Genomic DNA, 26,840 nt, shown 5'->3' with positions numbered 1-26,840 from the left:
TTACGTATCCCACTCTCTGCGAATGCCATGTTACAGACGCAGCTTCTATTCATATCGACAGTGCAGCCTATCTTTCTGCAGCTAGAAAACGGTTGCTTTTTATCAGACACGGGGGTTTGCAAGTGTGTTAATCCGGCCTCTTTTGCATGGCATATATGCCGTATTTACTCGCGTAATGAGCGCACGTTTTTTGGAAAACCGAAGAAAAGTAGAGAGTGCGTTTATAATGCGCGGTAATTTCCAAAATATTTTCAGGAGTGACGAAAGAAGGCCAACACGAAACAAAACAAAGGCCACCACGAAACAACCTACCTTTCGTAGCAAATATACGCGCACACAACTGGCAAACACACAGCATTTTTATTGAACTACACTCGTTCTTGTTTGTGAACGCTTCACTTCGTCAATTCTGAAATTCTTTAACTCTTAGCACTATTCCCATGATCAACTGCGTACTCCACAACCTTTAAGTTAAACTGGCCGTGTAAACGACATTTCGGCCCATGGCGGAGTGAAAAGTGAAAGACGAGCGCAAAAGCAAGCAATTAACAACGCTACCATGAAAAAAGTAGGGTTAGACGGTCAGTGGACTGAGCCGACTGAGCGTTGTGATTGGCTGTCCCACGACACTGCGCCGGGGTGTTTGTTCGTTTTTACTTCGAGAGAGCGCTCTAGGTTGCATGCGTGATCATCATCAGCGGGAGCGAGTAAAGTGGGAAAGCGACAACACGGCCATTTGTTGGGCTGCGGGGCTGATCAGTTGAGGGTGCATTCATTACGCCAGTAAATACGGTATTTACCTCGAATGGTCGAGCTGAAGCACCGCTTTGTGCCAAATCATCGTAAGAGCATTTTGACACCGTGGTTGTCAATTGGTTTGTCTTGTAACAATATAAAAAAGAGAACAGTGCAGTTAGCGGAAAAGCATTAGAAGCAGAAATGACACCGTCGCTTGTTATGCCATTGCGCTATAAGCACTGTAGAAAGACGCAAAATATTCTTTGTCTTGTGCATGATTCATCAACACCTGAAGTTAGCGCAGATTTCCTCCATTCAGCTCGTTTTTTTTCTCCGTGAAAAAGATTCTAGGAAAGGGTATCAAATAATAATAAACTTGCTAAATTTTTTGCATGCGGCATTCGACTGCGTCTTAGGGCATGTCCTGATCTCCACTGTCCAACCGCGTTGACCTCTTGGATTTTGAAACCCAATAAACGGTGTCTATTTAACTGCTGCATTTAAAGCGGCTAAGGTGCAGCAGAATGAAGTAATAAAGAAATATAAAGGTGCACTGTGACGCTGTTCTAGATGTTGGATGCTGGAAGTACTCCGCTGAAGGAAGCGTCAGCTTTTGATGCCGCCTTCTTTGAATTTCGTTGTGTTCATCCACATGTGTACCTACGCAAGTGTCGTGACGTCACGCCACCTGGTGACGACCAAACTTGGCGTTCCTCTGAAAGTCGGCCATGGCGAAATTGCGAGAACATCCCTACCAGAAGCACCTTGGCATTATGAGCTTCTTATCCATGTGCCTTCCCTGACGCTGTGATTGAGAGTACCTCTAAATCCCTTGATAACATCACACGCGGCGTAATCGTGCATACACTTTAGAAAAATAACGTTGCAAGGGGTCATGAGGTTTTAGCGAAGTGTGCCAGCTCTTTGCTGTCCGAGGCAGTTCTGTTCGGTACGGGAAGGTTCAGGGCATACCGACAGACGATGTAAAGTTTGTTCCTTGTTCAAATTGCGCCTGTTAAAAACAGTGTATACCAATGCAGAACATACTGGCTCTTGTTACGGGTGGACGGACGGAGAGATTGCCGTGGGAACACACCTACGAATGCTTTCACCGTAAACCAATCACGCTCATGACAGAAAGCATGTGCGCGCGGAGTGACCTAGCCGTCAGAAAAAAATACACTAACCGTTGAAAATAAATAAATTATATTGCCGACCGAATTCGCAAGAAGCAACTAAAGCGATATTCTTGACACCCCTTAAAATGACAAGGCCCCCTTGGTAGGCTGAGCTTCCTGCGAATTGTTGGTATCAAAGGTAGTAGATAGTACTACCATTTTTCATCTAGTCAGCCCATTGGAGCGTTTGACGAACTCAACGGTATGGTCATCTTATTCAGCAATCGATGTTGGAAATACACCTGACACATTAGAGTAAACCCGATTTGGTTGTTTGGTCTTAGCGCTTTCTGGCCGACCTGTGCGATCAGTTGGAAAGTAAATAAATGTACTTATAGCAATGAACAGCCGTCAGTGTGAAGTAGGTGCCAAGCCTGAAGGTCCTATCGTTGTCGCAGTATGTAGGGCGACTAAAAATATAAACTTTCCTCTCTTTTTTTCACAATAAGTGTAGGCACTGCATCATACACTTGCGACTGAAGCGACGAAAATGCCAACTTCACGACAGGGTTGAGCATTTCACGCATATATGATGACGAAAGGGGCCCGATGTGGTACGTTTGCTGGTGACCTTTGTTACGTGCTCGCAGTTCAGGCTGGTGTACGTGGCTCGCACGTGGGACACGATGATGTACCTGCTTAACGTGCTGCTGTCGCTGCTGGAACCCCTGTTCCACCTGCTCCTCGTCATCTTGCTCGTGGTCGTGGCCTTCGCGCTGGCGGCTGAGAACATCTTCGAGGCAGACGACGACTCCGCTTCGCAGTCCCGGTGAGACTTCACCCACGCTTTATCCGTCGTTCGGCGGCCTGATGTAAAGACACGTCGCGAAGACATTATCTGTTTATGTGGTGCAGGGTTTATGTCTAGGTAATAACACTTGTGTATACGACAAAGTTACAATATTTAACCTAATGAATACACTTCACGTTTTGCTGATCCTACACAAACGCAAGGAGTTTGAGTGATTCAGTAGTATCACATCAGAGCCGAGGTAAAGTTTTTAAGCGGATAAAAATTACAAACCAAAATGTGAATAACCAATACGGCTCAGAGGCTGCTGAGCGCGAGGTCGCGGGTTCGATTCCCGGCCGTGGCGGCCGCTTGTCTGATGAAGGCGAAAAGCAAAAACGCCAGTGTGTGCGAGATTTCGGCGGACGTTAAATATCCCCAGGTGGTCAAAATTAATCCGTAGCTCTCCACTACGGCGCGCCTCATCGCTTACACCTCACAATCAATCAATACGGCTCAGAGGTCGTTTTATTTTCAAAGCTAGGTGCAGCACAACTCTTAATAAAGTACAATGTAGCCTGTTCAGGAAGGTTAGGAGACAGATCCTGATGTTTGCGTGGTTGCTACGACTTCATCACGAGCCCCCGTTTCAGGTTAGAGACATAGGTTAGAGACACATTCTGTGCAATCATCGGTCGTGTTCGTATAGCTGTTCGTCTACAGACGCAGGCAATGCGGCTCTCAGCCGTGAGACATAGACCGTCACTACCGAGGGGACAACCTCGCCAATCAAAGCGGTGGCTGCGCGCAGAGCATAGGTGTGATCGGCAATATGGGCGTTCTCTTAGGACGAACGCAGCAGGCTATCTCTGTCGAGTATAAGCAGCTGGTGCATACGCCGGCATCGTGTTTCTGCGTATAGAAATAGATCACTGCTTCATTTTAACATACCGATAGAAGAGCAAAGAATTGGAGAGGGAAGGGCCGGATATTTGTGGCGTAAATAGGTTTCCCACCAGTCTGCGCTCTTAGAGGCCAGACAATGATTTCAGTGGAGCGTATATTGTACAACTCATTTGAAAACCAGTGTAATATATAGCGGGATAACAACAGGGACTTTCCAAATAAACTGGCGCAAGTAACTTTGTTTGCAACTCATCTTTCCCAAATCGCAATGATGCCGGTATGTTCTGTTTAAACGTGACACTACTCTTCGTATGCACATCACGTGACATGAAAATCTCGCTTGTACCTGAAAGTTTTATAAGGGTCGTACTTTTGTTCTTCGTTGTCGCAAGCACTCCTTTCGCGACGCATCGGACGTCTAAACGGAAGGAGTTTTTCGAATTGTGTGCTTTCTCCAACTGATTTGCTAAAATAGTAAAGATGGCTGTTTTCATATCAAAAGCAGTAAGAAATGGTCCCGTGCTTTCTGCTAATTATATGTCTGTGCATTCGTTCAGCAGGCCCCTCATTCTTTATGCTACTCTTCTGGCATATGCAGCATAAGAAGGGTTCACTACAGCCGTCTTCTTATGACAAGCTGGAGAGGGTACAGCTGAAGTCTTGGAATTAAAGAGAAACATCCTCCCCTGAGTTGTCGGAGCGGTGCTGGCCACTATCCTCTAGGGCAGGGTTTGCCTAAATAAACCTAGGTTCCCACGAAGAGGGAGGTTTTCTACTTTACAGCGTGTTAATATACCGGAGCATGTATGACTGATACTGTACGAATCGTAAAGTTCGAGTCGTTTGACGTGGGGCTAATTGGTATTCCGAACTCGCAGTGCAGCCTACAATCCATTTTCTGGTCTGTCTGCAGGTTATAGTGGCATCCAAAAATAGAGAGGGGGCGAAAAGTTCAAAGCGAAATAGAAATGTTAGTCTGCACCCTTAAAATCGTCAATTTACGTGTTGGAGATAAAAGGCTTGGAGTGACAGCCCAGTAAAGCACTTCTCTGGGCTATTTGGTTCATTTCAGACTTAGGTTAGACTAATGCGGTGCTTAGGCTTACGACGCACAGACGGAGACGAAGAAACACACAACACGAACTGGAAAGCGCAGCCTAGCAACTGCGTATTCTTTCGAACTCCTCCTAAAGCTGACCCAAAAAAAGAGAAGAAACAAACACTTCAAAGAGGGGGGGGGAAGGGCGGGGTAAGGCGGGCCAGATAATACGAAAAATGAAGCAGCAAAGCAGAGTAATTTTAACTCCGAACTATTCAAGTGTAATGCGCCATGGCCTAATCTTCAGAATCCTCTGCGCGCGCACATTTACAGAAGCAAATGTGAGTCGTTTAAAACGTCGATTTCGCAAGAACCTAAATACGAGGACACAATGCTCACGCATTCTGCGAATGCGCCTGACCTGCACAGGCGTTTCGAAAAATGCGGAAGCACGCCAAGGCTGCTCGAGGCTGCTTGAGGCCTCAAGCAGGCGGCTTGCTGGACCACTCAGTGAGTCTGTAACATGCGACTGTCCAGGGAAGAGCGACGAAGAGGGACGTGCTTTATAAATTCCCTACTTTTGAGGTAATACAACTTTATCAGCCGCACCTTTATCTGACTGCCGATAGTTATTTTCTTCATGTACGCGACATCGCTTGTACAATGCGTTTAGTGCTAGAAAAGGCAAAATCCGGGCTATTTGGTTTGTCATATGCCAAGCGCAATCCAGGAGAGCGGAGGCACCAAAACACCCTAAAAAGGTAAAAAGAACAAAGAAACGCCAAATTTAACGGCGCGCCAGGAGCGCACCAATGAGCGAACGCCGCACCGAAACACCGAGGCATCATGGTCAAGTATGGTAGGGCATCGGTCAGCCAATCAGAGAACGCCGCGAAGGAGACCAGTGGCGTGACGACCATATATAGACATGAAAAGGTAAGGAGCCAATCAGAGTGCGCCGAGATCAAGCCCAGAGGGGTTAAAAGCCGGACGCACAAAGTGAAGGGAGAGGCAAGGAACCAGGAGTCGGTAGGAGCACGTGTGCTTCAAGTTACAAGCCAGGGGAACGTGGCCAGGCCAACGACAATGCCCACCAAGCCTAAGCGGGAAGACTTCGCATAGGCTGCGGCATCTTAGGCGAACCCCAAACCGGTGTCTTCGTGGCCCCAGAGGCGGCGGTCGGGCACCTGCGGCCAACGTCTACGCTCCGTGGACCTTCGTTTCGACGGTCCCGAAAGGCGACGTGAACGGATGGTGAGGTTGTCTCAACCAGCTCAGAGATATGGACGCTGAAAAGCCGTTGACGAGTTTGATAAAACACACATTTATTGCACACTTGAAGCCCTAGCGCAAATCGATCCCGAAATAAATTGCACACCTTCGATATATAACCAAACCTCAAACTAAATATCCCAAAATACAGTTCAAAGCAAAACCAAAAAATCGCTACAAGAAAGTTATACATAATTAGTCCAAATCGACTCATTACATCCAGTCCTCGTTAATTCCCTTTGTGCCACAACTCCCTAGTTATGTCCTACGACTACGTCCCTAATAAACTGGCCTACCCCGCCCGCTGTCGTCGGCGCTGACGTGTCGAAACCTTGTGTGGCCGCGACCCGGTGGTAGCCATCCTCGTCTTGCTTGGATGTCGGTGTTTGGTGTGCTTGGTCGTTCCTTGGACGGCATGGGCTCTGCGCGTCGTGACGTTTCCTCTGTGGCTACCCCCCTGGTAGCCGCTACCGCTGGATGTCCCAGGTAGGCTCGACACGAACGTGGCTGTTCGAGACATTCGAAACGAAGGTCCACGGAGCGTAGACGTTGGCCGCGGGTGCCCGACCACCGCCGCTGGAGCCACGAATACACTGGTTCTTGGTGTGCCTAGGATGCCGCAGCCGATGCGAAGTCGCCCCCCTCCCGCCCAGCCTTGTTAGGCATAGTCGTTGGTCTGGCCACGTGCCCCTGGCTTGTTTCTTTACGCTCACGTGCTCCTACTACCTCCTGGTTTCTTGCCTCTCCCTTCTTTTTGTGCGCCCGGCTTTTAAACCCTGTGGGATTGATCGCGGCCCACTCTCGTTGGCTCCTTGCGTTTTCATGTCCACATATGGTCGTCACGCCACTGGTAACTTGCGTGTGTTCTCTGATTAGCTGACCAGTGCGCTACCATACTTAACGATGATGCCTAAGTGTTTAGGCGCGGCGTTCGCTCATTGGTGCGCTCCTGGCGGGGTGTTCAAATTGGCGTTTCTTGGTTCTTTTCTTCCCTTTTTTCGGAGTTTTTGATGCCTCCCCTCTCCGGGATTGCCCTTGACGCATGGCACGGTTCACAAATGACATGGTACACGGTTCAGCCTAGACAAAATAATGTTACACTGGCAGCAAAATGCGGCGAACCGTACCTTTCCGTGTAGTGGCATTTTTGTTGTCCGCGTAACAGTTACTTTTATTCCTAGTTGTTTTTTGATAGCCTTATCAAACATGAGTTTGGCTTCCCTGCTCTTCAGCTCTCTTTAGATCACATGATTGGTTCTCGCAAGAGATTTGGCATCTCTCCAATGAATTCATATTTTGCGCCTACCCGATGTTTGTGCAGATGGCACGCCCGTGACTTCCCGCACAGTGCGCTGCTCATGGTGCGGCTATTCTGCGGCGACATTTTTGAGCCGCTGGTCGAGTGCTTCCACGGGGGCCACGGCCGGCTGCGCTGCGTGGCCTTCTACAGCGTGGTTTTCTTCGTGGGCAACTACGTTCTGCTCAACGTGTTCCTCGCCTTCCTGCTCAGCCACTTCAACGTGGACAGGATCGTCGTGCGGGTAATTAAGCCCTCTTCGCTTGAGTCTGTAGCTTCACCTTCGAGAGACGATGTTGCATAGGCGGTCTTTTGTAACAGCGCTGGTGCGTACGTTTACCAGAAGTTATCAGTTTCCCCCGAATTAGGTTTGCCAGCACGGGGAAGCTCGAGGCGGGTCATTTGTGCTCGAGTCATTTGTGCGTTGACTTCGCTTTGACTTTGAGTTCCTACTATTGCACAACGTCATTATGCCTCTAAATCGCCCTTGGTAGTTGCAAAGATGTCCGTGTTACCTGGTCTATTAGGAAACGTAGCTTAGAAGAAAAGATCTTGACGTCCTAGAATGAACGCCTTTACATAATTATGAAGTTTTCAATCGCTCACGAATTTGCACGCGTTGTTGTTAGGCATGCGGCATGTCAACAAAATTAAGTCAAAAGCAAGGCATTTCTTTCTTGCCGATGCATAGGCCACCTAACTATACGCTGAGTGGTTTGTGGAGGGTTCAAAATGGTAGTAATGCAAAGCAGCTGCCTTTATGCAGCGATTATTTAACATGGTTGTGTGCACTGCTGATTTTAACTGCGTTTATGCCACTACGACACCGCTCAAAGAACAGGAACGAAAGAAAAAAAGGACAAGTGCAGAAATTCCTATGCCTTTAAATAAAAGTATTTATTAGAGCTTCAAAATAGAAGTGGACACACTACACGTGCAAGTTCGAAGCATATTCAGACAAATGAGCTATGTAAAAGAAGACAACTTTAAAAGAGCATACAGGGCACGCTGCTATGCAGAATCGTTCTGCAGCTCCTTTTTCTTGATGGACGAGGTGGCCCCATGGATAAATAGGAAGGCGCAGCGTCCGCTAATCTGGTGTTTCAAGGATAAATTCGCTGTTAATCTGCTTGTGCCAATCCAGCACTGGTCTTTGCAACCCCGCTCAGTCACGCTCACAAAATGCGTGTGTGACAGCCCTTACTTGACCACAAAGAACCGAACTGGGCAATCTGCCCAGCACTTCACTCAATACCAGAGCTAGCATGTTTTGCGCCAATATTAAAACTAGGGTCTAATGCCGAGGTACGAAGCCGGATGGGTCCAAGGTTGAACTGTGACCAACGATAACGGCTGGCAACCGACAATAACCATCCCAGATAAGGTGGCAAAAAGCGGAGTGTAGGATTGGGGCCCAACTGGGTATCACCCAATAATTTAAAGAGGTGTGGCAGAAAAGGACGAAGGTTACACGCTACTAGTCAGAATGCTTTGTTTGGCGAGTTGGTTCATGGCTTCAAAAAATTAACCGAGCCCAAAGGACGAGGTCAGAGAAACACAGTAGACTGGACGAGCGCTCACTACAAACTAGATTATTTCGAAACCCTTCTCTGCGTATAAACGTCAAAACAACAGAGGCGCGCCTGCGCACAGAACACCTGAAGAGCAAGCCACATGCGCGCTACCAATTACGACATAAATGGCGGAACTCGCCCCCCCCCCCCCCCCCGCAAACACCCCGACGTCTGACTGACACAGTCTGTGCCCCGATTTTTGATATAGTATGCCTCCAAAAGTTCGCGTACCACCGTGTCTATGCTGCGGCCCAGCACCCTCAACTCATGAAATAAAGGCGCGCATTTACAAGTCCTATATAGGACAAACCGGCCGGTGTGTCAACGACCGGGCCCGTAAACATGAGCTATCACTCACAAGTGATAGCGGTGCGAATCTTCCTGCGCATTGCGCAGAATAATGTCTGCCTTTGTTTCATGAGTTGAGGGTGCTGGGCCGCAGCAGAGACAAGGTGGCACGCGAACTTTTGGAGGCATACTATATCAAAAAAATTACACCATCTTCCCGTGGGGAACCCTGATGAGGATGCGAAGCATCGTGGCGGTTCCGTGTGGTTCCATTGTGTTGCCGTTATGTTGAGTGATCTGGTTTTTACTAGCGCCAGAGGGGAATTCCGCGTCCGGGTCCACACCGGTGGCAAAGGCACGCAAGTGCTGTTGTGTTACGGGTTCTCGAGGCGCCGAAACTCGTCCATCATGTTCTTGTCGATGTTGTCTCTGTGGTAGAATCGGTAGTCTCCGTCAGCTTTGGTGAGGTAAAGGTTGTTGACATTGGTGCACCGTCTGAGAGCAATGTACACGCCCTCCTCTTCGCAGCTTTGTCTTCTCGTTCTTCTTCTTCTTCGGCGGTTCCCCTACGGGAAGATGATGACGGTGGTTGAACGCGAACCTATCTCGTGATGGATTTTTTGGTTGGCCAATCCCTAGGGGCATCCTGCCACAATCAGCATCAGAGGCACTGCGGACGGGGCTGGTTGAGCTGCAAGGCGCGTGGCGCTTCCCGCCACAGCTTTCCCACGGGAAATTCAGCATCCCCCTCTAAAGTTTTCAGTTCGTCGTTTCCGTTGACGTTCAGCTTCGCGTGCCTTCGTTGTATCAGTAACTTCTAGACGTAGTTTGAATGAGTCAAGGACATAAGGCGCGTTCGTAGCGTTTGCTCCTGTCCCGGATTTGTAGCGCAGTGGGAAGAGCACCGCGTACCCCCCGTTGCGGCCAGAAAGTCGTGGGATCGAAACCGGGCGCCGCTAACTATTTCTTTTTTATATAGTGTAGTATCGCGGAGCTGTGGGTGTAAGGAGGAGAGTTGCGCATGCGCAGTGTGTGTGCGGACGGCGCCGACGCCGACGAGGGACAGGCCACCACTGTAAGATGCTCCGCATCTAAAATAGGGGCACAGACTGTGTCAGTTAGACGTCGGTGTGTTTGCGGGAGAGCGAGTTCCGCCTTTTATGTCGTAATCGGTAGCGCATATGTGGCGTGCTCTTCAGGTGTTCTGTGCGCAGGCGCGCCTCTGTTGTGTTGACGTTTATATGCAGTGAAGGATTTCGAAATAAACTAGTTGGTAGTGAGCGCTCGTCCAGTCTACTGTGTTTCTCTGTCCTCGTCATTTGCGCTCGTTTTAATTTTTTCAAGCTACATACTAGTCAGGTTGGGCGCTGCCGATTGTTACCGTTCGAGATAACAGCAGGGCTCCGAAACGCCGGCCAACGAGAAAATAGAATCTGCTAATTATGGTACCAGAACATTCCGAATAGAGTAGATGTAACCCATACACACAGGAACGTAATCCTAGACCGTTATTTGAAAAGCCTATTGGTTTTTGTACGGAAGGGGGTGGGGCGTGCTGGTACTCATTATTCTCACCAGTGAACATTTCCTCTTCAAGCGTTACGGAAGAGGAGTAGCCTGAGAGCGTGTCAGATGAGGGCTCATGGGGGCTTTGAAACCGATGTGGCGGTTCTGAACAGTAGTGATAGGAAAGTTTGTTGACACGGCTTGACCAAAGGAAGTTTAAATGACATCATCCTAAGATACTTTTTTGAAATCATGGATTAATCTGTTCTAGCATTGCACTTTTCTTCAGTACTACCCCCTAGAATAAAATGCGACCCTTTAACACTCTGCCCCAAAGAGCAGAGTGTTTACACTCTGCTCTAAGAAGTGCGCCCCATTCTGTCCCACTCAGTGCTATCGAGAGGTGGTTCAAATTTGACATGATTTTTTACTGGAGAATGCTGCCTCTGGGCCATTGATATTTTGCGTTTTTATAACATTTAAGTGCTTACCTGCACATAATTATTTGAGCGTCTTCAATCGTAGTAACCTATAGGCGGTTTTGAGTGTTTAAAAAGTCCATAGGATATATATCACTGCAATAGTGGACGCTGCGCTTTTATCAGGCTGATTTTCTATTCACACATAAAGAACCAAAGCAGCTCTAAAGCTGCTAACCCTATCCTATAGGAGGTCCAGATTTTTAACGGAAATGAGTGGTTGCTGAAACCAGTGTTGCTTCCGCACTGCACCGGGCATACAATATACCCTGCAACATCCCTTTCCACAGCTTTTCCCGACACTTTTTGGGATGTTATTGAGTCTGTTCGGTAGACAACATTTTGAAAGCAACCACGGAAAATCCCCGCAGGCTTACGTTTATGAGTTAAATCACTGAACTCGTGCGCCTAGAACGCAAGAAACTGGCATGCATTGATTTAAGGGGTTTGGATCAGGATACCATCTTTTTTCCACGTGGATCTTTTTTTCCACGCACTATCAGTGAGTGGAATGACCTAGCCACAACAAATGTGCTGTCATAAAGTGGTGTATTGCTGTTGGACTGTGCTCACTTGTATCGCCCACCCTGCTTGGACCTAGTGTCCGCAGTGTGTTGTAAATAAATAAATAAATAAATAAGTCGACCGGTACCCTCTGCTTGTCTCAAAGCAAGCATTAGGCATTTCGACACAGCTTGGACGGCTCTGTATGTTCCAGTAACTGATCTTTAGCATTCATAGGCGTGTGTATGTGCTGTTTGCCTGCCATTGCTATTGGAGAGAAGATATTAAAAACATCGCGAAGGCGGAACGAATTTTTCTCGGGAAAATTCTCTTGTCGCTTTCAACTTAGAAGGCTACTTTAAAGCTGAAATATGGAATAGAAATCTCTAGTTCATGGCATAATCATAAATAAAAACTCGCCCTACTTCAAGGGACAACAGTTCTTCTAGTTTTTATTTTACCGGCTCCGGTAGCTCATTCGATAAGGCTTTGCGCTCCTGAACAAAAGGACGCGCCTTGGATGCCGGCCATGGTGACTGCTTTTCTGATGGAGGCAAAAAATGGCTGTGTCTTAGCTCGGCTAGGACGGTTACGCAAGCGAAAGCAGTCGAAGCAAAGTTTGCCATCCGATCGATATGGCTAGTCGAACATTCCGTACTGCGAGTACTCACTACCGTCGTTTCATCAGTTCCAGAAGACGTCGTCGAAATCGATGACAAGAAATTCATTGCGCGCTGTAAAGGTTGTCACTGTCGTTTGTTGGCGTCCTTATCCCTACGCTTAGCTCGCCGAAGTTCGCGTCATTAACTCTATTCAGCATGCCCCTTCGTGCACTCGTACTCCCGTTTCAGCTTTAACTCATTATTAGTAAGCAGTGCGACATCTGTTCGATGGTCCGACACATCATGCGGATGTCGGTGCAGCGGCAGGCAAATGTATTTATCAGCGATGATAGGAGATAGGTTACTAGTGAAACCCGCAAAGGCCCATGGGTACATTGTTTACTCCTGCGGAGGGCCGCCACTTCCGGTTTGGGAGCTTTTCTGGCCTCCCGTACGCCATCGGATTTCACGCGGGTGTGTGCTTGTTGTTTATCTGTTTACACCGAAGAAAAAGACTCTCATGCATAGGGAATTCCATAAATAATAGCGATTGACCATACTATGGGTTTATGACAGGTAAGCACCCTGTAAGAAATAAATAACTCACACACACGCGCCTGACAGCCGCCGGCGTACTGGAGGGCAGGAGAGATCTCGAGCCGGAAGCAGACGATGAACCCGTGAGCCTTTGCGCTTTTTACAGGTAACCTATTCCCAGAGCTCTTCGATGTAGGCAGTTGCGAAACTCCGCCTCAAAAAACGGCCCACACCTGGACCCCCCCTGCTTGGGTCGTACGTATGGTGGCGCCACTGCGGCCACTGCACGCACTATCCAAAAAGAACAACAATTATTCAAACTGACAACGGCAAATTTTATTTTAAAGGTTCATAATTTTTTCATTTCTGTACTTTTTGAGTTATTGAATTCCTAACTCCGGTTACTTGTTGCGATGGTTTCTGCTGAACTGCCTCGACCGATTTCGGCTTGTGTTGGCACTCGAGCACTTCATAGGTAAGACCTGAAGTACTAAATTTGCAGTTTTCGCTCGGCCGACATGACGCGGTATCCAAAACTAATCCAGTAGCTTATCCAGTGGCTCTAAATAATCCTTTCAAGCTTCCGTAAAGCCGTCGTAGCGAAGCACTGAGCAGGCGACAATGCATCTTTCCTACCACACTGGCAGTCGCATTCATTTGCTACTCTTGGTTTTAATGCACATAAAGCACTTGCGTAGTTGAACACCCTGGGCTTCTTCAGCACAAAAAATTCACATAAGCACCCAAATACCATTTTTTGCTCAGGCCGTAGAGCAGCGAACCATATTATATAGCTTTATTTGGCACCAACAGACGGCGCCCCTGCACGGGAAAATCCAAAACAGTGGACCAATCGTGGGGCCACTTTTATAATGCATGTGTCTTATGTGGAGTTTCGCAACTCCTATATCAAGTAAATCTGACCTATTCCATGACCACCCCTCGGAGAGGGCATGTTCACGCCTTCACGCGTCAACATTCATCGTCACGTGACGTCTCTTACCGCTTCGCAAGCCAGTCGCTACGCTTACTTCTTCAACTTGTCGACAGGTGCCGTCGGTTGATCGCGCCACGGCAGCGTCGAGTCAAGAGGTATCCACTTCAAGGACAAATTCTGGCACACGGCGAAACGTGCTGAACTATGCCAATAATGCTTCCAAAATAAAAGTAAAAACACTTGTGTGTCCAAAGTTGGGTGCATGTGGAAGATCCTTAGGTGGTCTTAATGAATCCGTGGCCGTCCACTACAGCGCTCCTCATAGAGCAGGTGTGGATTCGATATGTTAAGCCCCATGATCAGTCTGTTTTTTTTGCATTGAGAGAATAATATGGTCAAAATCGACGCTAATTATAAACTTTTAAACGCATGCGTGCGAATTCCGTCGTAAAAATGCGATTGCTACGTATTTCATTACAACCTATAACCTTAACCTGTATGGGCGGTCGTTCATGTGCGCCGATCCAATTTTCTACCTCTTTTTCTTTCCCTTCCAGATGCCCACGCTGCACGAATAAGCGACCAAAGGGTCATTCCTTGTCCGGCTACGGGTTCCGTTGGTACATTACTGCAAACTGATAGACAATTTGCAGAACATAGGGTACCCACCAAGTAAACCGTGGGTGTTTCACCACAAAGACTTCACACCGAGTTCCTCACTGGTGGCACATTCCCTTTATTCAGGGCATTCCCTTCCACGGAGTAGGAATATGTAAAACCTTACCATCCCTTCATAACAAAAATCAAGAGAAGCGCGAAAGCTTTCTGACATCAGAACTTCGTAAAAAATGCGCGAGAATTTTCGCTAAAAGTCCAGCCAACCTTCGCTAAAAGTGCGTCCAATCGATCGTCAAACCTTGAAAGAGCAAAATCGCAAATGAAGAACCTACCCTATGCGGCGATATTTCGGGCACTAAGCGCATCAATGAACACTCTGAGTGTATACCCATAGGTGGTTTATGAGAAGAAACTGCACTATTGCACTCCTTCCTGACCCATGCATGTGCTGTCTTATCTAGGGGCGTCCCTTTTTCGCTATTTTCAAACAATGTTTTTACACACAAACACAACACCAGCCCGGTTTCACACACGCGCCGTGGTTCCCGAGATCCTGTCACGGCTTTTCGGTCGATGAACCGATCCATCAGGAAATGCCTAAGTTTTTTTTTAAATGACGCCATCGGTCTAACTGAGAAAGCTTTCGCTTTAATAAAAAAATAAACGCTTATTGCAGCGGGATCGGGCGAGTGACCAGATAATCTCACAACGAAAACCAACGCGTACTGCAAAGTTTCGTAGCTGCGTCCGCGAAGCAGGGGGTAGCGACAAAATGACAGCGGCCACAATTCATTCCGGGGCTGCGCAGTGAAATGCCGATCGCTGAGGTGGACAGTTACTTCTACCGCGACAGATAGAGCTAGTTTAAAAACAATCATGCAACACAACTTTTTCTAAATCCCAAATGCTTTCAGAACGTAGTCAACGAACACATCCAGTACATAAAATAGGTTGTCACTAAGTACCTGAGCCAAAATTACTTCTCTATGCCAATCAGATAACTTGAAAACCTGCTCAAAAATTTTTTTCTCTCTTTCCCGAACCTTAAAGTCTTTTGAGTGTTGTAATTACGTCTTTACACCAATGTAGAGGGTATTGGCCGTTTCCTTTCGGTTTGAGCACTAAGTTCCCTGGATAGCCACTTTATAAAAAAGCAACAAAGGAAAGGAGAACCGGAAGGCGGATAGTTCTACTGCGATGTGCAGATCACCCAGTGCGACTGGGAGCTCTTGATAACTATTGTTCTAACGGTGTTTCCAAATGCTACGGAAAGAGAGAGTGTTTATCGCAAGTGTTGTAGTTTGTTTAACGTAGGACAAGCGCTTGTGTTGTTATCTGACCGCCCGAGGAAGCGCCATTTACCCTCCGGTGTTGCTCTTGCTCTGTGTATACTACTAACAGATTGAATTCCAATTGGGGACTTGAATTATAGCTGATAGACGTAAAATATGAGTGGGGCGGTACATGACTCATACGGGCACACTTGTATGCACCGCTATATTTATATTTTATAGAGCTTATTTTATATGTTTACACCCATGTAGTGGATATGTTTTAAATATACAAAAGTACTTTGTATATGTATACTGACATGTCTTGCGTAGTTTATAGCAGTTAATTATATTGTCTTTTTTTTTCGAAATGTTCGTAAGAGTAGAGGGAATCTACTTCGCGTGATATCAGAAAAGCCCAGTGCATTGAGAGAACACCTTGACCGCAATGGCACCGGGTCGTCAGTGCGCGCGTGAGTGGTCCACTTTATTGTTCCACGGAAAGTAAAAAAAAGGCCGCATATCTTCTCCTTTCGTTGCAACTGTTTTTCGTCGACATTTTCTTAGTAAATTCCCCTTCGCTTTCTGCTCACCTCTCATGATGTTCATTTCCCCTCGCACTCGTCCCAAAATAAACACGGTAAGGTATCCTCAAGTCAATTCAAATTTACTGCCAACTGCTCCAGACCTGTCCCCTCTATGACAGCGCTGCCGTATACGGCGGAGACGTGCGTGAATTGAGGCGCCATACGTCAACATTTCCTTACTTCACGTGCGTTCCAAGCGGAACGTTGAACCTATCTAGTGGAACCTTCCATAACTGGTGCGGTTTGATTTCCTAAAATGCCACCAAAAGTTATAGTGGCGCGGGCGACAGGAGCGATGGAGTGATTTTTTTCTGCAGTGAACGTAGTATTTCATTTGCTATCGCAGAAATGAAGCATTATTTATTTATTTATTTAGAAAAAACCTTACAGGCTCCAGGTGGAGCATGGGGTAAGGGGGGCTACACAAATAAAAGGCACTTGAGGTCATATAGCCAACACACGGGAAAATGAAGTATACACAAGAGTATAAGAACATCATTATGCATTCATTAAAAAAATACCCTGAAAAATGAAAGCATTCAGCAAAGAGAAAAATACAAGGAAGGAACAAACAATGATGAAAAGGCATCGTTATCAAGTATGTTAGAAGCACAAATATGAAACAAATATATTAGGAAAAATGCGCATTTAGTTGTTCATGGAATCTGTCAAGGTTTGATATAGAAGCGATAGCGTCAGGAAGATCATTCTAATGGGATATGGCACGAGGTTGAGCTGATAAATTGAATGAAAGTGTGTTTCCATAGATACGCTTAAAGCTGAATTGATTGTGTAAGCGTGACGACATGCAGGAAGGGGGTTCGAGAGGGAGTGGGGATGGGTTATCACTATGAACGTATTTGTGAAACAGACAAAGAATGGCGGCCACGCGACGAATTTGTAATGGCTGTAATGGAATGTCACGTTTTATCTGTGTGATACTTGAATTGCGATTATAGTTGCGAGAAATAAAACGAGCGGCTCTGTTTTGGACGGATTCGAGCAGATTAACTAAGTAATTTTGATGAGGTGACCATACAGATGATGCGAATTCTAGCTGCGGGCGGACGAATGTGCAGTAGGACAATTTACGCATGGCTGTTGGTGCCATTCGCAGGTTACGCCGCAGGTATCCTAAGGTTTTACTTGCTTTTGCGCAGATTGAAGTAATGTGAGTGGACCAGGAAAGAGTTGAAGTGAAATTGATACCTAGATATTTCTAGGTAGTGGCTCGAGATATTGCTGCGTTATTTATACAGTAAGTGAAATCAGAGTGAGCATGCTTACGCGAAAAAGAGATTATTTTTCACTTTGTTGAATTTAAGATCATTTGCCAAGTTCTGCACCAGGAATAAATTTGGTCAAGGTCTTTTTGCAACATAATGTGATCCTGGGCAGTGTTGATCACGCGATAAATGGTGCAGTCGTCCGCGAAAAGCCGAACGCATGATGAAATGTTATTTGGCAAGTCATTAATATAAATTAAAAACAGTAATGGCCCAAGAACACTCCCTTGAGGTACCCCAGATGTGACGTCAGTTATTGTTGAAGAAGAATCGTTAACGATGGTAAACTGTTGGCGAAGCGACAAGAAGTTGCGCAACCACGGTAAAGTTAAAGAATCTATGCGGAGAGCTGATAATTTGGAAATGAGGCGACAATGAGCTACACGATCAAATGCCTTGGAAAAGTCGAGTAATATGCAGTCGATTTGTTGGTTATTATTTAAGTTGAAATGTAACTCGTAGGAAAATTCAAGCAACTGGGTGTCACAAGACAAACCTTTTCTGAAGCCATTCTGATTTTGTAAAAGTACTTTTTTTTTCGAGGTGTCTGAAAATATGGGATGCGATGATGTGCTCAAGTAACTTGCAGCAAATGCATGTTAATGAAATGGGTCGATAGTTCTCTCGTGAGGATCTATTACCATCTTTGAATATGGGAATCACTTTAGCTATTTTCCAATCTGTTGGTATCTGGCGTGAAATTAAAGACTGCTTGAATATATGGAATAATATTTGACTAGAGACGTGTACTGTGTTTTTTAGAATCTTAGTGTTGATATTATCAATGCCACTAGAAGTGGATACTTTTAGATTATTAATGAGAGAAGCGATGCCTTCAGGGGTGATTTCTATTTCTTCCATATAAGGGTAATCAAGGTCAGTTACCACGGGCACACTGCATGAAGGAACACTGCAAATATCCCTCGTGTAGTGATTTTCTGCCTTATATTTGCGTAATGTTTTGTTCTTGTTCAACAAAGTTGGCAAGTATGAATATTTCCACCGTACTTAGACGTCTAGATTTGCCTGTGGGTATGTAAGACTCCTTCGCAGCATCTGTTTCCCTTTGGCCGGGAGGCGAAATCGAGTCATAGACACATACCGACAGACAGAACAAAATTTTCCCGTTCAAGTAACCCAAGAAAGAGTATCGTCTTTAAAAAAAAGCCAACTTCAGTTTGAGATAGCCGGTGCTGGTAACTCTTCCAACCACATGCCTTCCGAAGCACGTGACTCATCGTGTGGTTTCGTTGCGAAACAACGTTACATGTCGTCTTTCTCCGTTGTGATACGTCGTCGTGTATTCGCTCAGGCACTGCATGATGCTTAATTGGTAAAAAAACGTGGCACTAACGCCGTACTATGACAACAAATAGGAAAGGAGAATTTGTTCACGTCCCATTTTTTGGGGCACTTGCCACACAATACGGCCAGCGCTCTATATTACATTGACGACAAACTCCACATTTTAGTTATATGTTCACTCGGCAGTTGTATGAGAACACTGGATCAATAAAAAAAGTAGCTGCACCTCTCGCTGGCAGGAGCTGGACATTTTTTGGCGTTCTTCAAGAAGAGAGCAGTCTTGTTCAGTATGTCACATGTGACCCCAATTTGCGCTTTAAGTTATTTTTATTATTCATTCTGTGTCATTTCCAATCATACCTCTCGCATGAAAACCCAGATATGCAGAAATATAATGTTTTTGGCTAGTATAACTAACCCCATTTGTGCCAGAAGCAACAACTTTATAGGCACGTTGGTGTGGTGAAATAATTAAAAAGAATCGCACACGCTCACAAAACGGTTGCACCATAAGTATACGCAACTTTGTCGGTTTTGTGCGGTTGGTAAAATCAATTCAGTTTATTGTAAGCGCTCGCACTGTAAAAATCTCTTCTTTGTCTTGCGTTCTTTCGCGCTTCTTGTTGAGTATGTCCCCTTTATCTTTTCAGCAGTGAGTAGAAGAAGAATGCGGGGATACCTGCACAGTATCACTTAGTAGCGCAAAAGCGCGAAGGCTAAACGCAGAGAGGTCCTCGGGAAACTTTTTATGCCAGCCTGCTGAATCCACATTGTGCCGGGCGAAGACGTGTCGGACAAATCATTGGTAACCGGCTTGGCATTGTTGGAAGAATTAAAATACTGTAAAATTTCGGAAGATTCTGGCTATTAAAAGAGCACGAACTGCACCTCGACCACGCTACTGTGTCGTCCGTTTATGCAGGACTCACCCGGTGAGGTGCTGTTCGAGGAGATCGTGCGTAAGTGCAAATGCTGGTACCGGGCCTTTTGGAAGCTCATATGGGTAAGTGACCGCTTCTGGAATCACCCTCTGTGGTATATCTAATATCTAATAATATCTTACGTATATTCGGCCAACATTAGAATATGCCAGCATTGTATGGGATCACTCTGAAACCGGCCTCATTAATATGCTGGAAAGAGTACAAAGGCGGGCTGACAGGTTTATTCTTTCAAAGTACTCTTCGGCCGAGTCAGTAACAGAAATGTTACGCTCTCTTCAACTTCCCACTTTCGCAGAACGTAGGCAATTGGCAAGGAAGAAGTTCTTATTTTTAGTGTCAAAAAATAGAATAAACATAAACACAACAAAATACTTAACGTTACGCCGCGGAAGAAACCTGAGAGGTATAAACGATTACACATACGAAGTGCCGCAACAGCGTGTCAATGTATATGCAAATTCGTTTTTTCAAAAAAAAATTCGTCAGTGGAATGCTTTGCCATTACTACTGGTTCATTGCGATTCACTGGAAAAATTTGAGAAAGGGCTCAAAAATTTTTTCTTAAGCATGGTCTACTATTTTCATTTATTGTCATTTGTTTGTATGCTTACTACGACTGCATTGTTTTTCCTTTAGCCTCAATGTCGGTGTTGTCAATGTATGCCATGAAACATCTCCAGGTTGATGTGTTGCTGTTTAATCGCTGTATGATGTGAATGTATTGATGTTTGACGTTCTTAGTATGTCCCACCCCTGTAACAGCCGAAAGGCTAACAGTATCCGGAAAATAACAAAATAAAAAAATACATTAGAGCCAATTTTGCGGGATGGTATAACGAAATGATACCTTCGGGCGAATGAGAGACTGTGCCGAATTGAACGTTAATCATTTCAAGAGAGAGCGTGCGGCGACTGGGAGTTTCGTTAAGAAGCCACATTGGTACACGTCTGTGCCTCACTGCATCTTTCGGTGGCGGTACCGCAGATTTTGAAGTGGCTTTTTGAACAGCAATTCCAGCGGGTCGTACGTACAACTTTCAGTTTGGGAAGTAATACGAATTCAGGTATTTTGAAACCTACGACGATTTACCTTCACCTGCATTTCACATACAGCCTAAGATCTTAAAAGATGTCGTCACAAAGGTTGAAATGTTCCTCAACAACCATTGAGACTTTATTACAGATATCCGGAAGGTGGATATATGCACGTGAGCTCATAGGTTTACCGGTTTCTGCACTGCACCATTTATGGCAAACGCACTTTGCTAGCATTCAATGCAGTGTTCGAGGAAATGTATTAGAAAGACGAATTTTACTTCCGCTGCTGATGTTAGACGGGCTGTTTACAGATAAGCTCGTTTGTAGATGCTTTCAGGTCTTCAGTCTGCGGTGGGAACAATGACGTGTGATAGGATTTTGTGAATGAAGAACATTGGCATGAAATAAAAAAAAATTGGCTGGGCTAGCATTTATGGTGCAAGGCAGGAGAAACAGCAGAACCGATGGCCCTTCTCACTTCGTCCGAGGCCCAGCTGTTGCATCATCATCAGAAGCAGCAGCCCAGTAGGTACACTGCAGGACGAAGGCCTCTCTCATCTACCTCCAACAGCTCCTGTCCCGCGCCGCGCCAGTACATTTTTTTTCTTCAAATTTCCTTATTTCGTCCCTCAATCGGTTAATTGGCATTTCTCTTTTTCCATACCCGTCTCTCGGTGTCTACTCTGTCACCCTGTTACCCAACCGATTGTTATTTCACTTAACCCCGTGGCCAGCCCAAGTACATTTCTTTTTTCTTTATTTGAACGATGATATATTCGACTCTAGTTGGTTCTCTCATCCAGGCAGCTCGTTTTCCGTCTCTAAGTGTTACTGCGATCATTATTCGTTCCACGGCCCATTGAGCCGATCTACGCTTGCTTTCAAGTTGTTTAGTAAGGCCCCAGTTTCCGCTCCATATGTCATCACCTCACATTTATTTCTGTACTTACCGCTGAAAGTTCTCCGTGACTGGCAGGCCCTGGCCATTCCATCCGCAGGTGTTCACACCTCTCCCAAGGTGGACCGCGTTAGCACTATCTAGAACTCGCGGCCAAGTCCAAAGCCAACGCCCGCGCAACGAACCCAAACGAAACCCTGTGCGTTTGGAGTGCGATGATAGCCAATCGTTTAGACGCCGGTTTCATAACCCGAGGCACCCAGGTTCAATTCCAACCACGGGAAGTGTTTTATGTGTTTTCAATGGTCTGCACATGCTCCTGTTCCCCACCGCTGCTAACTCGTACCTCTCGGTACCTTTGGGTGGCCCGGGGATAGGTTCCCGGTGTCACGGTGTAAAGACCCAGGTTCCATTCCCGGGACCTCCCTAACTTGACGCTCCGGAGTTTTCGCTCTATGACATACATCTGTCGGCCTAAAAGGCTCTGCTGATATCTTAGGTATATCTTAGGTTTGCTTATATATCTTAGGGCCGCGCTGACTCTGTAGATGCCTCAGCCGCTTGCTTAAACGAGGTAGTACTTCAATAGGATGTTGAGGTACTTGAGACGGCACGCTTTGAATTAGTCACTTGGGAGAGCTGATGCGGCGTCGGGGTAGCGCACTAGGCTACTACTCCGGAGACCAGTGTTTAGAGCTTCGGGCGGGCGCAAAACAGAAGAGAATTGTAATTGCGGGGAAAACATTCTGCCGTTATTCAGTGACATGAGGGAAAGCTAGGCAGCGAACGCCGCTGCTAAATTAAGCAGACTGAGACGGTTAGAACGCAATAGTCGCTCGGCACGATGTGCGAGGACCGGCGTAGAACACCGTACTGCACGCCTTTAAAGCCGACGCACGGCGTGTGAATCCGGCCGTGTCTCAAGTTCGTGAGAAACGTGGAGCAGATGTTCACACGTTGCGAACGTTTCACCAGGGATCTCTAATTGCTTATTCGTCGTCATGCTAGGTGACTGCGCAGGTTTCGATTATGTATCCTCTTCAAAAAATGTGAGTCGTAAACAGATGGCTTATATCTCAATGTACTTCACATGATTAACAGAATTTCTCTTCTGCGTTGACGCCCATGATTGCAGAAACCTTTTCCGACCGGGTCAGGTGCGCTACCAGCGGCAGATGGGTGAGTGTTTCTTTTGAGGGGCGCTCTGATTTGTTATTGGTACATTTTAAATGCAGAGCATTTCAGTAACTCACGATGTCACCCGCGTTGGCGTCCGTAGTCCGCGTCCGCATCGCTCCCCCTACACTATATAAAAAAATAATACTTGTCGGCGCCAGGTTTCGATCCTACGACTCTGCGGGCGGAACGCAAGGTGCACGGTACTCTACCAACTGAGCCACAAAGCCGACAGAGAACGGAATGTTACGAACGTGCCTTATATCCTTGACTCATTCAACCGTCGGCCAGAGGTGCGCCCTCTCCCCCGCGTCCTCCTCGCCTTCTCTCCGCTCGCAACGCCCTCTCTCGCCGCGTTCGGTTCGGGCGCACAACAGGTGGGGACGTGCGCAACACCCTCTCTCGCCGCGTTAGGTTCGCGCGCAAGAACAGGTGGGGCGCTCGCATCGCGCTCTCTCGCCGCGGTCGGTTCGCGCTTAAACCACATATGTCGTTCACGCGCGCTGCGGTCGCTAACATCTGTGGCGTGATCGTGACGTCAGCATCACGCGTTCGCGTGGTGGCGATTTCGGCGCTATAACACTCTCGCGAGGGGCGTTGGCTTGGATTGGCTTGGATTTGGATTGGATTGGATTAAAGTGGATTGTGTTGGATTGTGTTGCGTCATAGCCGCGCCACGTTGCGTCATAGCCGCTCCACGTTGCGTCATAGCCGCGGCAGGGGGTTCACGGCACGTTTCACCATCGACTTCATCGACAATGTCTACGCTGTAAGACAACAATTACAACAACAACCAATACGTAATCCATACGACTTGCAGGCGCGCCCCCCCCCCCCCCCCCCCCGCAGAAATGCTCTGCATTTGATCGTGCCCCTCGCGAGGGGGATGTTTCCGTAGTTGTGTTTTCTCCCTCCTGTTTCATGAACCAGGTTGGAAGCAGCCTTGGGTACTGTTGGCTTGCAGGAACACGGCGTCTGATATTTTAAAACAAATCCGACAAAGTATTAAGAGAAGTCTTTCAAAGAGAACAAAGTGATAAATGAGGCGAAGTTCAGTTTACTCACAGTACTTCTGAATTTTTGAGCTCCGAACGACATGAATGAAAAGAAGATATCCAAATTTAAATGCGCGCTACATGGCACGGTTGTCTGCATTGGCGTTGACAATAGTCCCTTGCCCTCTTATAACTTCTACTGAGTGCGGAACAAGTGATGGTCGCTCACATCCGCCGGAAACACGATTGTACCTTAGAAATTTGAAGACCGGCGCATTTGCTAAAAACACTGGTGCAAGGTTTCTTCACTTCACCAAATGGCTGCTTCTTTGGGTGGTATCGTGTGTACCTTTCTGTGAGCGCTTTCGTTAGTTATGCCGTCAATATCTGTTTATTTTCACATATTCTTCCGAAATACTACTAATTGAAGTGTCTATTTTTTTGGCTCAGCACTACTTCAACGCGTGCCACTTTTTCTGCATTCTTTTCATCTAAGATACAACGCATTACATGATGTCCTTAGGGAGGTACCGAAATCAAGTATATCCGTAAAATTAATCAATACCTTTCTTATCTATCAGTTGTAAGTATAGTGTTGGTCCGGCGAACGGGGTGAAACGTGGCGTCTTTCTTAACCCTGTTGTATCTACAAGTTCGAATATCTGCATGCGACAATATAACGCGGTGCCCGCTGGATTTGCGCATTTTCGGAGATGCAATGTGTTGAATGACATTTTCGCTTCGTGTGTTTTAAAATTCGTCAATTTCCAAACACAAACTATGTAAATTCAGAACGAGTTTTTTTTTAAATATTACTCCTAATTTCTCGACAAAAAATAATTGCTCCTAGTCTCACAAGCTGCGATTGATCTAATCGCGAAATGGTTTGGTGCCTTTATAATAAGATATCCATTTGCGATATTATTTACCAGCAAGCTCAACATATAAGTAAACATTAGAGGAGTTGTTTTGCGGGAATATTTGGACGCTGTTTCCGGAGAACCCGCTAGATGTAGCGCAAATGCACACGATCTGCGCAGTTTTAAGACGGAAGCACGGGCACAGCGGTGAACATCGTGCTCTTGTCGTGCGTTGTTGCTCAAACAACGGCGCATCACTATGCCAACTCTTTTCATGTAGGTGATGCGATGAGTGGGTGTTGCTACAGCCCGACAATTCATGTTACCCATGCCTGGCTACATCACGTTTCTGCTAGTGCTGTGTCATTTTCGCGAACTCTAATGAAGGTTTAGGCGCTCACCTTTTCTTTGTCACGCATGTTTTTCATTTAAGCCGTTTTAGCGTGTTGTCTATACTGACGCTCATACGGCCATTCCCGGGCCACCTTGAATGCGTGGAAAAGGCCAAGAATAACAGGACATTTCTGCTTGGCCTGAAGAACTGGGAGTAGACAGCATGAATATCATCGTAGAGCGCTCGTTCTCGTGACCTCCTCATCTAAACCGACAAACGCAGGAATATCGGCTCATAATGGGAGCTGATATGAGGTTTCGCTAATAAAACATACAATTGCTGCAATAATAAAACGTTAAAGCTATGAATAATTTAGTTGCATTGGGACTGTTTTGTATTGTCTGTAGGGTCCGCCGGGTACAGGAAGGGGGCGAATAGTTCCCTTTGTTCGTTGAGACGAACTCTGATCGCCCTTTGTAGGAGTGAGCTATGAAGAGGACATTGATTCAGTATTGTTTAGAAGAAAATATATCTCTTACAAACTAGTTATTAAGTGTAGACTGCCTTTTATATCGACTGTGAGCTCCTCTCCCGGTTTTGAGTTCTGTCAGGAACACTCGTTAAGTATAGTGCGTTTGAAAACAGGGGTTTTTGTGCATGTCACAGTTAAAGAAATAGTAACCTGGCCGTAGTCATAAGACTGGTTCTGTACAGAACAAGATGAGTCGTAACATCACTGATTGGTGGTGACTACCATGGGCGGAAGAAGACGCTCGTCGTCACTCGTGTGTTTACCGTGTTTCCACAACGAAGGTGACACAGCGACAAGCGACTTTGAAAGTTCGCAGGCATGGTCAAGCGCCGTAAATATTTCAAATATTTCGAAGTTTTTACCGTGTCCATCGTTTCAAAATCATCGAGCATAGGCCAATACCTATTGCATACATGCCTATTCGCTGGATCCGACGGGTGACATTTGCAGGCCGACCGGAATAGCGGCCCTTGCCTGGCTGAAGGCTCAGGGTAAGGCCCGAACCCTGACGGAGCACCGTGCCTACCGGTTGCTGGTGGCGCTTCTCATCGTACTCAGCAGCGTTGTGCTGGTGAGCACCCCCCCTCCCCCCCCCCTTCTCCGTCTACCTGATATTATTGATACTGCTCTGAAAGCTACTCAAATATTGCTGGCTACCCAACTGGGAGTATAGTGTACTGTTACGTCCTGATGGACGCAAGCGTAAGCCGTAGAAGACACAAGGCACAGCGGGCATTTAGAAGGAGGCTCCGGAAGATGGCGGATATGCCCAGACATGCGAGCTGAGGAGCAAGAGTGCTAACGCCGTCGTCTTCATGAAATAAGGCTGTCAATCGCCCATGGCGTGTACTCCCAATAAATATATTGTACATTTACAGAATCGTGGTACATGCAACAAGAAGGCGATTGTCCCGGTATTTCACTTCATTTCATTTATTGCATACTCCAGACCTTCGCAGGTCTAAGCAGGTTGGCGTGGTACTAGTAAAAATTACATATACAGGCACTCAAGTCAGGTACTAACGAAAAATTACGCCCACCTCCCCTCGCGGGAACCCTGGTGTGATGCCACCAAGGAGGTTAAAAAAATTACCTCACCCAGCGTTTTTCCTGTCTGACGATCCCATGTTTTCTGTTAAGTGCATTTTTAACTATTTAGCGCAAGTGAAATTTTTAGACCCAATTTCATACCCCACAGAACCACAAACTAGCCCTCTACACCAGCCATTCTCATTGTCTATCACTAATTTTACTTTCGTTCTTCTAACCAATTTTAGAGTTTACCTCTCATTTCTAATCTATAACTGTTTTGGCGCTCTTTGCCCCAGTCGATTTTTTTTAACCTCCTTGGATGCGACGCGAGGGGGGTTCAAGCGCAAGCGGAGAGCAACCGTCGACAGAAAGGCCGC

General features: G+C 46.4%; 1 protein-coding gene across 1 annotated transcript in view; it reads left to right on the top strand.

Annotated features, from left to right (window-relative positions):
* LOC144168053 (sodium channel protein 1 brain-like) overlaps window positions 1-26,840 on the top strand; it is a 77,242-nt gene that overhangs the window by 2,322 nt on the left and 48,080 nt on the right. Inside the window, exons 3-7 of the mRNA XM_077697138.1 lie at window positions 2,507-2,685; window positions 7,185-7,404; window positions 19,577-19,657; window positions 23,641-23,657; window positions 25,882-26,002. Of these exons, the coding sequence (XP_077553264.1) occupies window positions 2,507-2,685; window positions 7,185-7,404; window positions 19,577-19,657; window positions 23,641-23,657; window positions 25,882-26,002 (618 nt within the window). The remainder of the gene's footprint in view (window positions 1-2,506; window positions 2,686-7,184; window positions 7,405-19,576; window positions 19,658-23,640; window positions 23,658-25,881; window positions 26,003-26,840) is intronic.

This window comes from Haemaphysalis longicornis, unplaced genomic scaffold, assembly GCF_048455015.1.
Source record: "Haemaphysalis longicornis isolate Haplotype H1 unplaced genomic scaffold, Haemaphysalis longicornis Haplotype H1 scaffold_2, whole genome shotgun sequence".
NCBI classification, from domain to species: Eukaryota; Metazoa; Arthropoda; class Arachnida; order Ixodida; family Ixodidae; genus Haemaphysalis; species Haemaphysalis longicornis.
The sequence above is the reverse complement of the archived record's forward strand: the minus strand, read 5'-3'. Positions and strand labels throughout refer to the sequence as shown.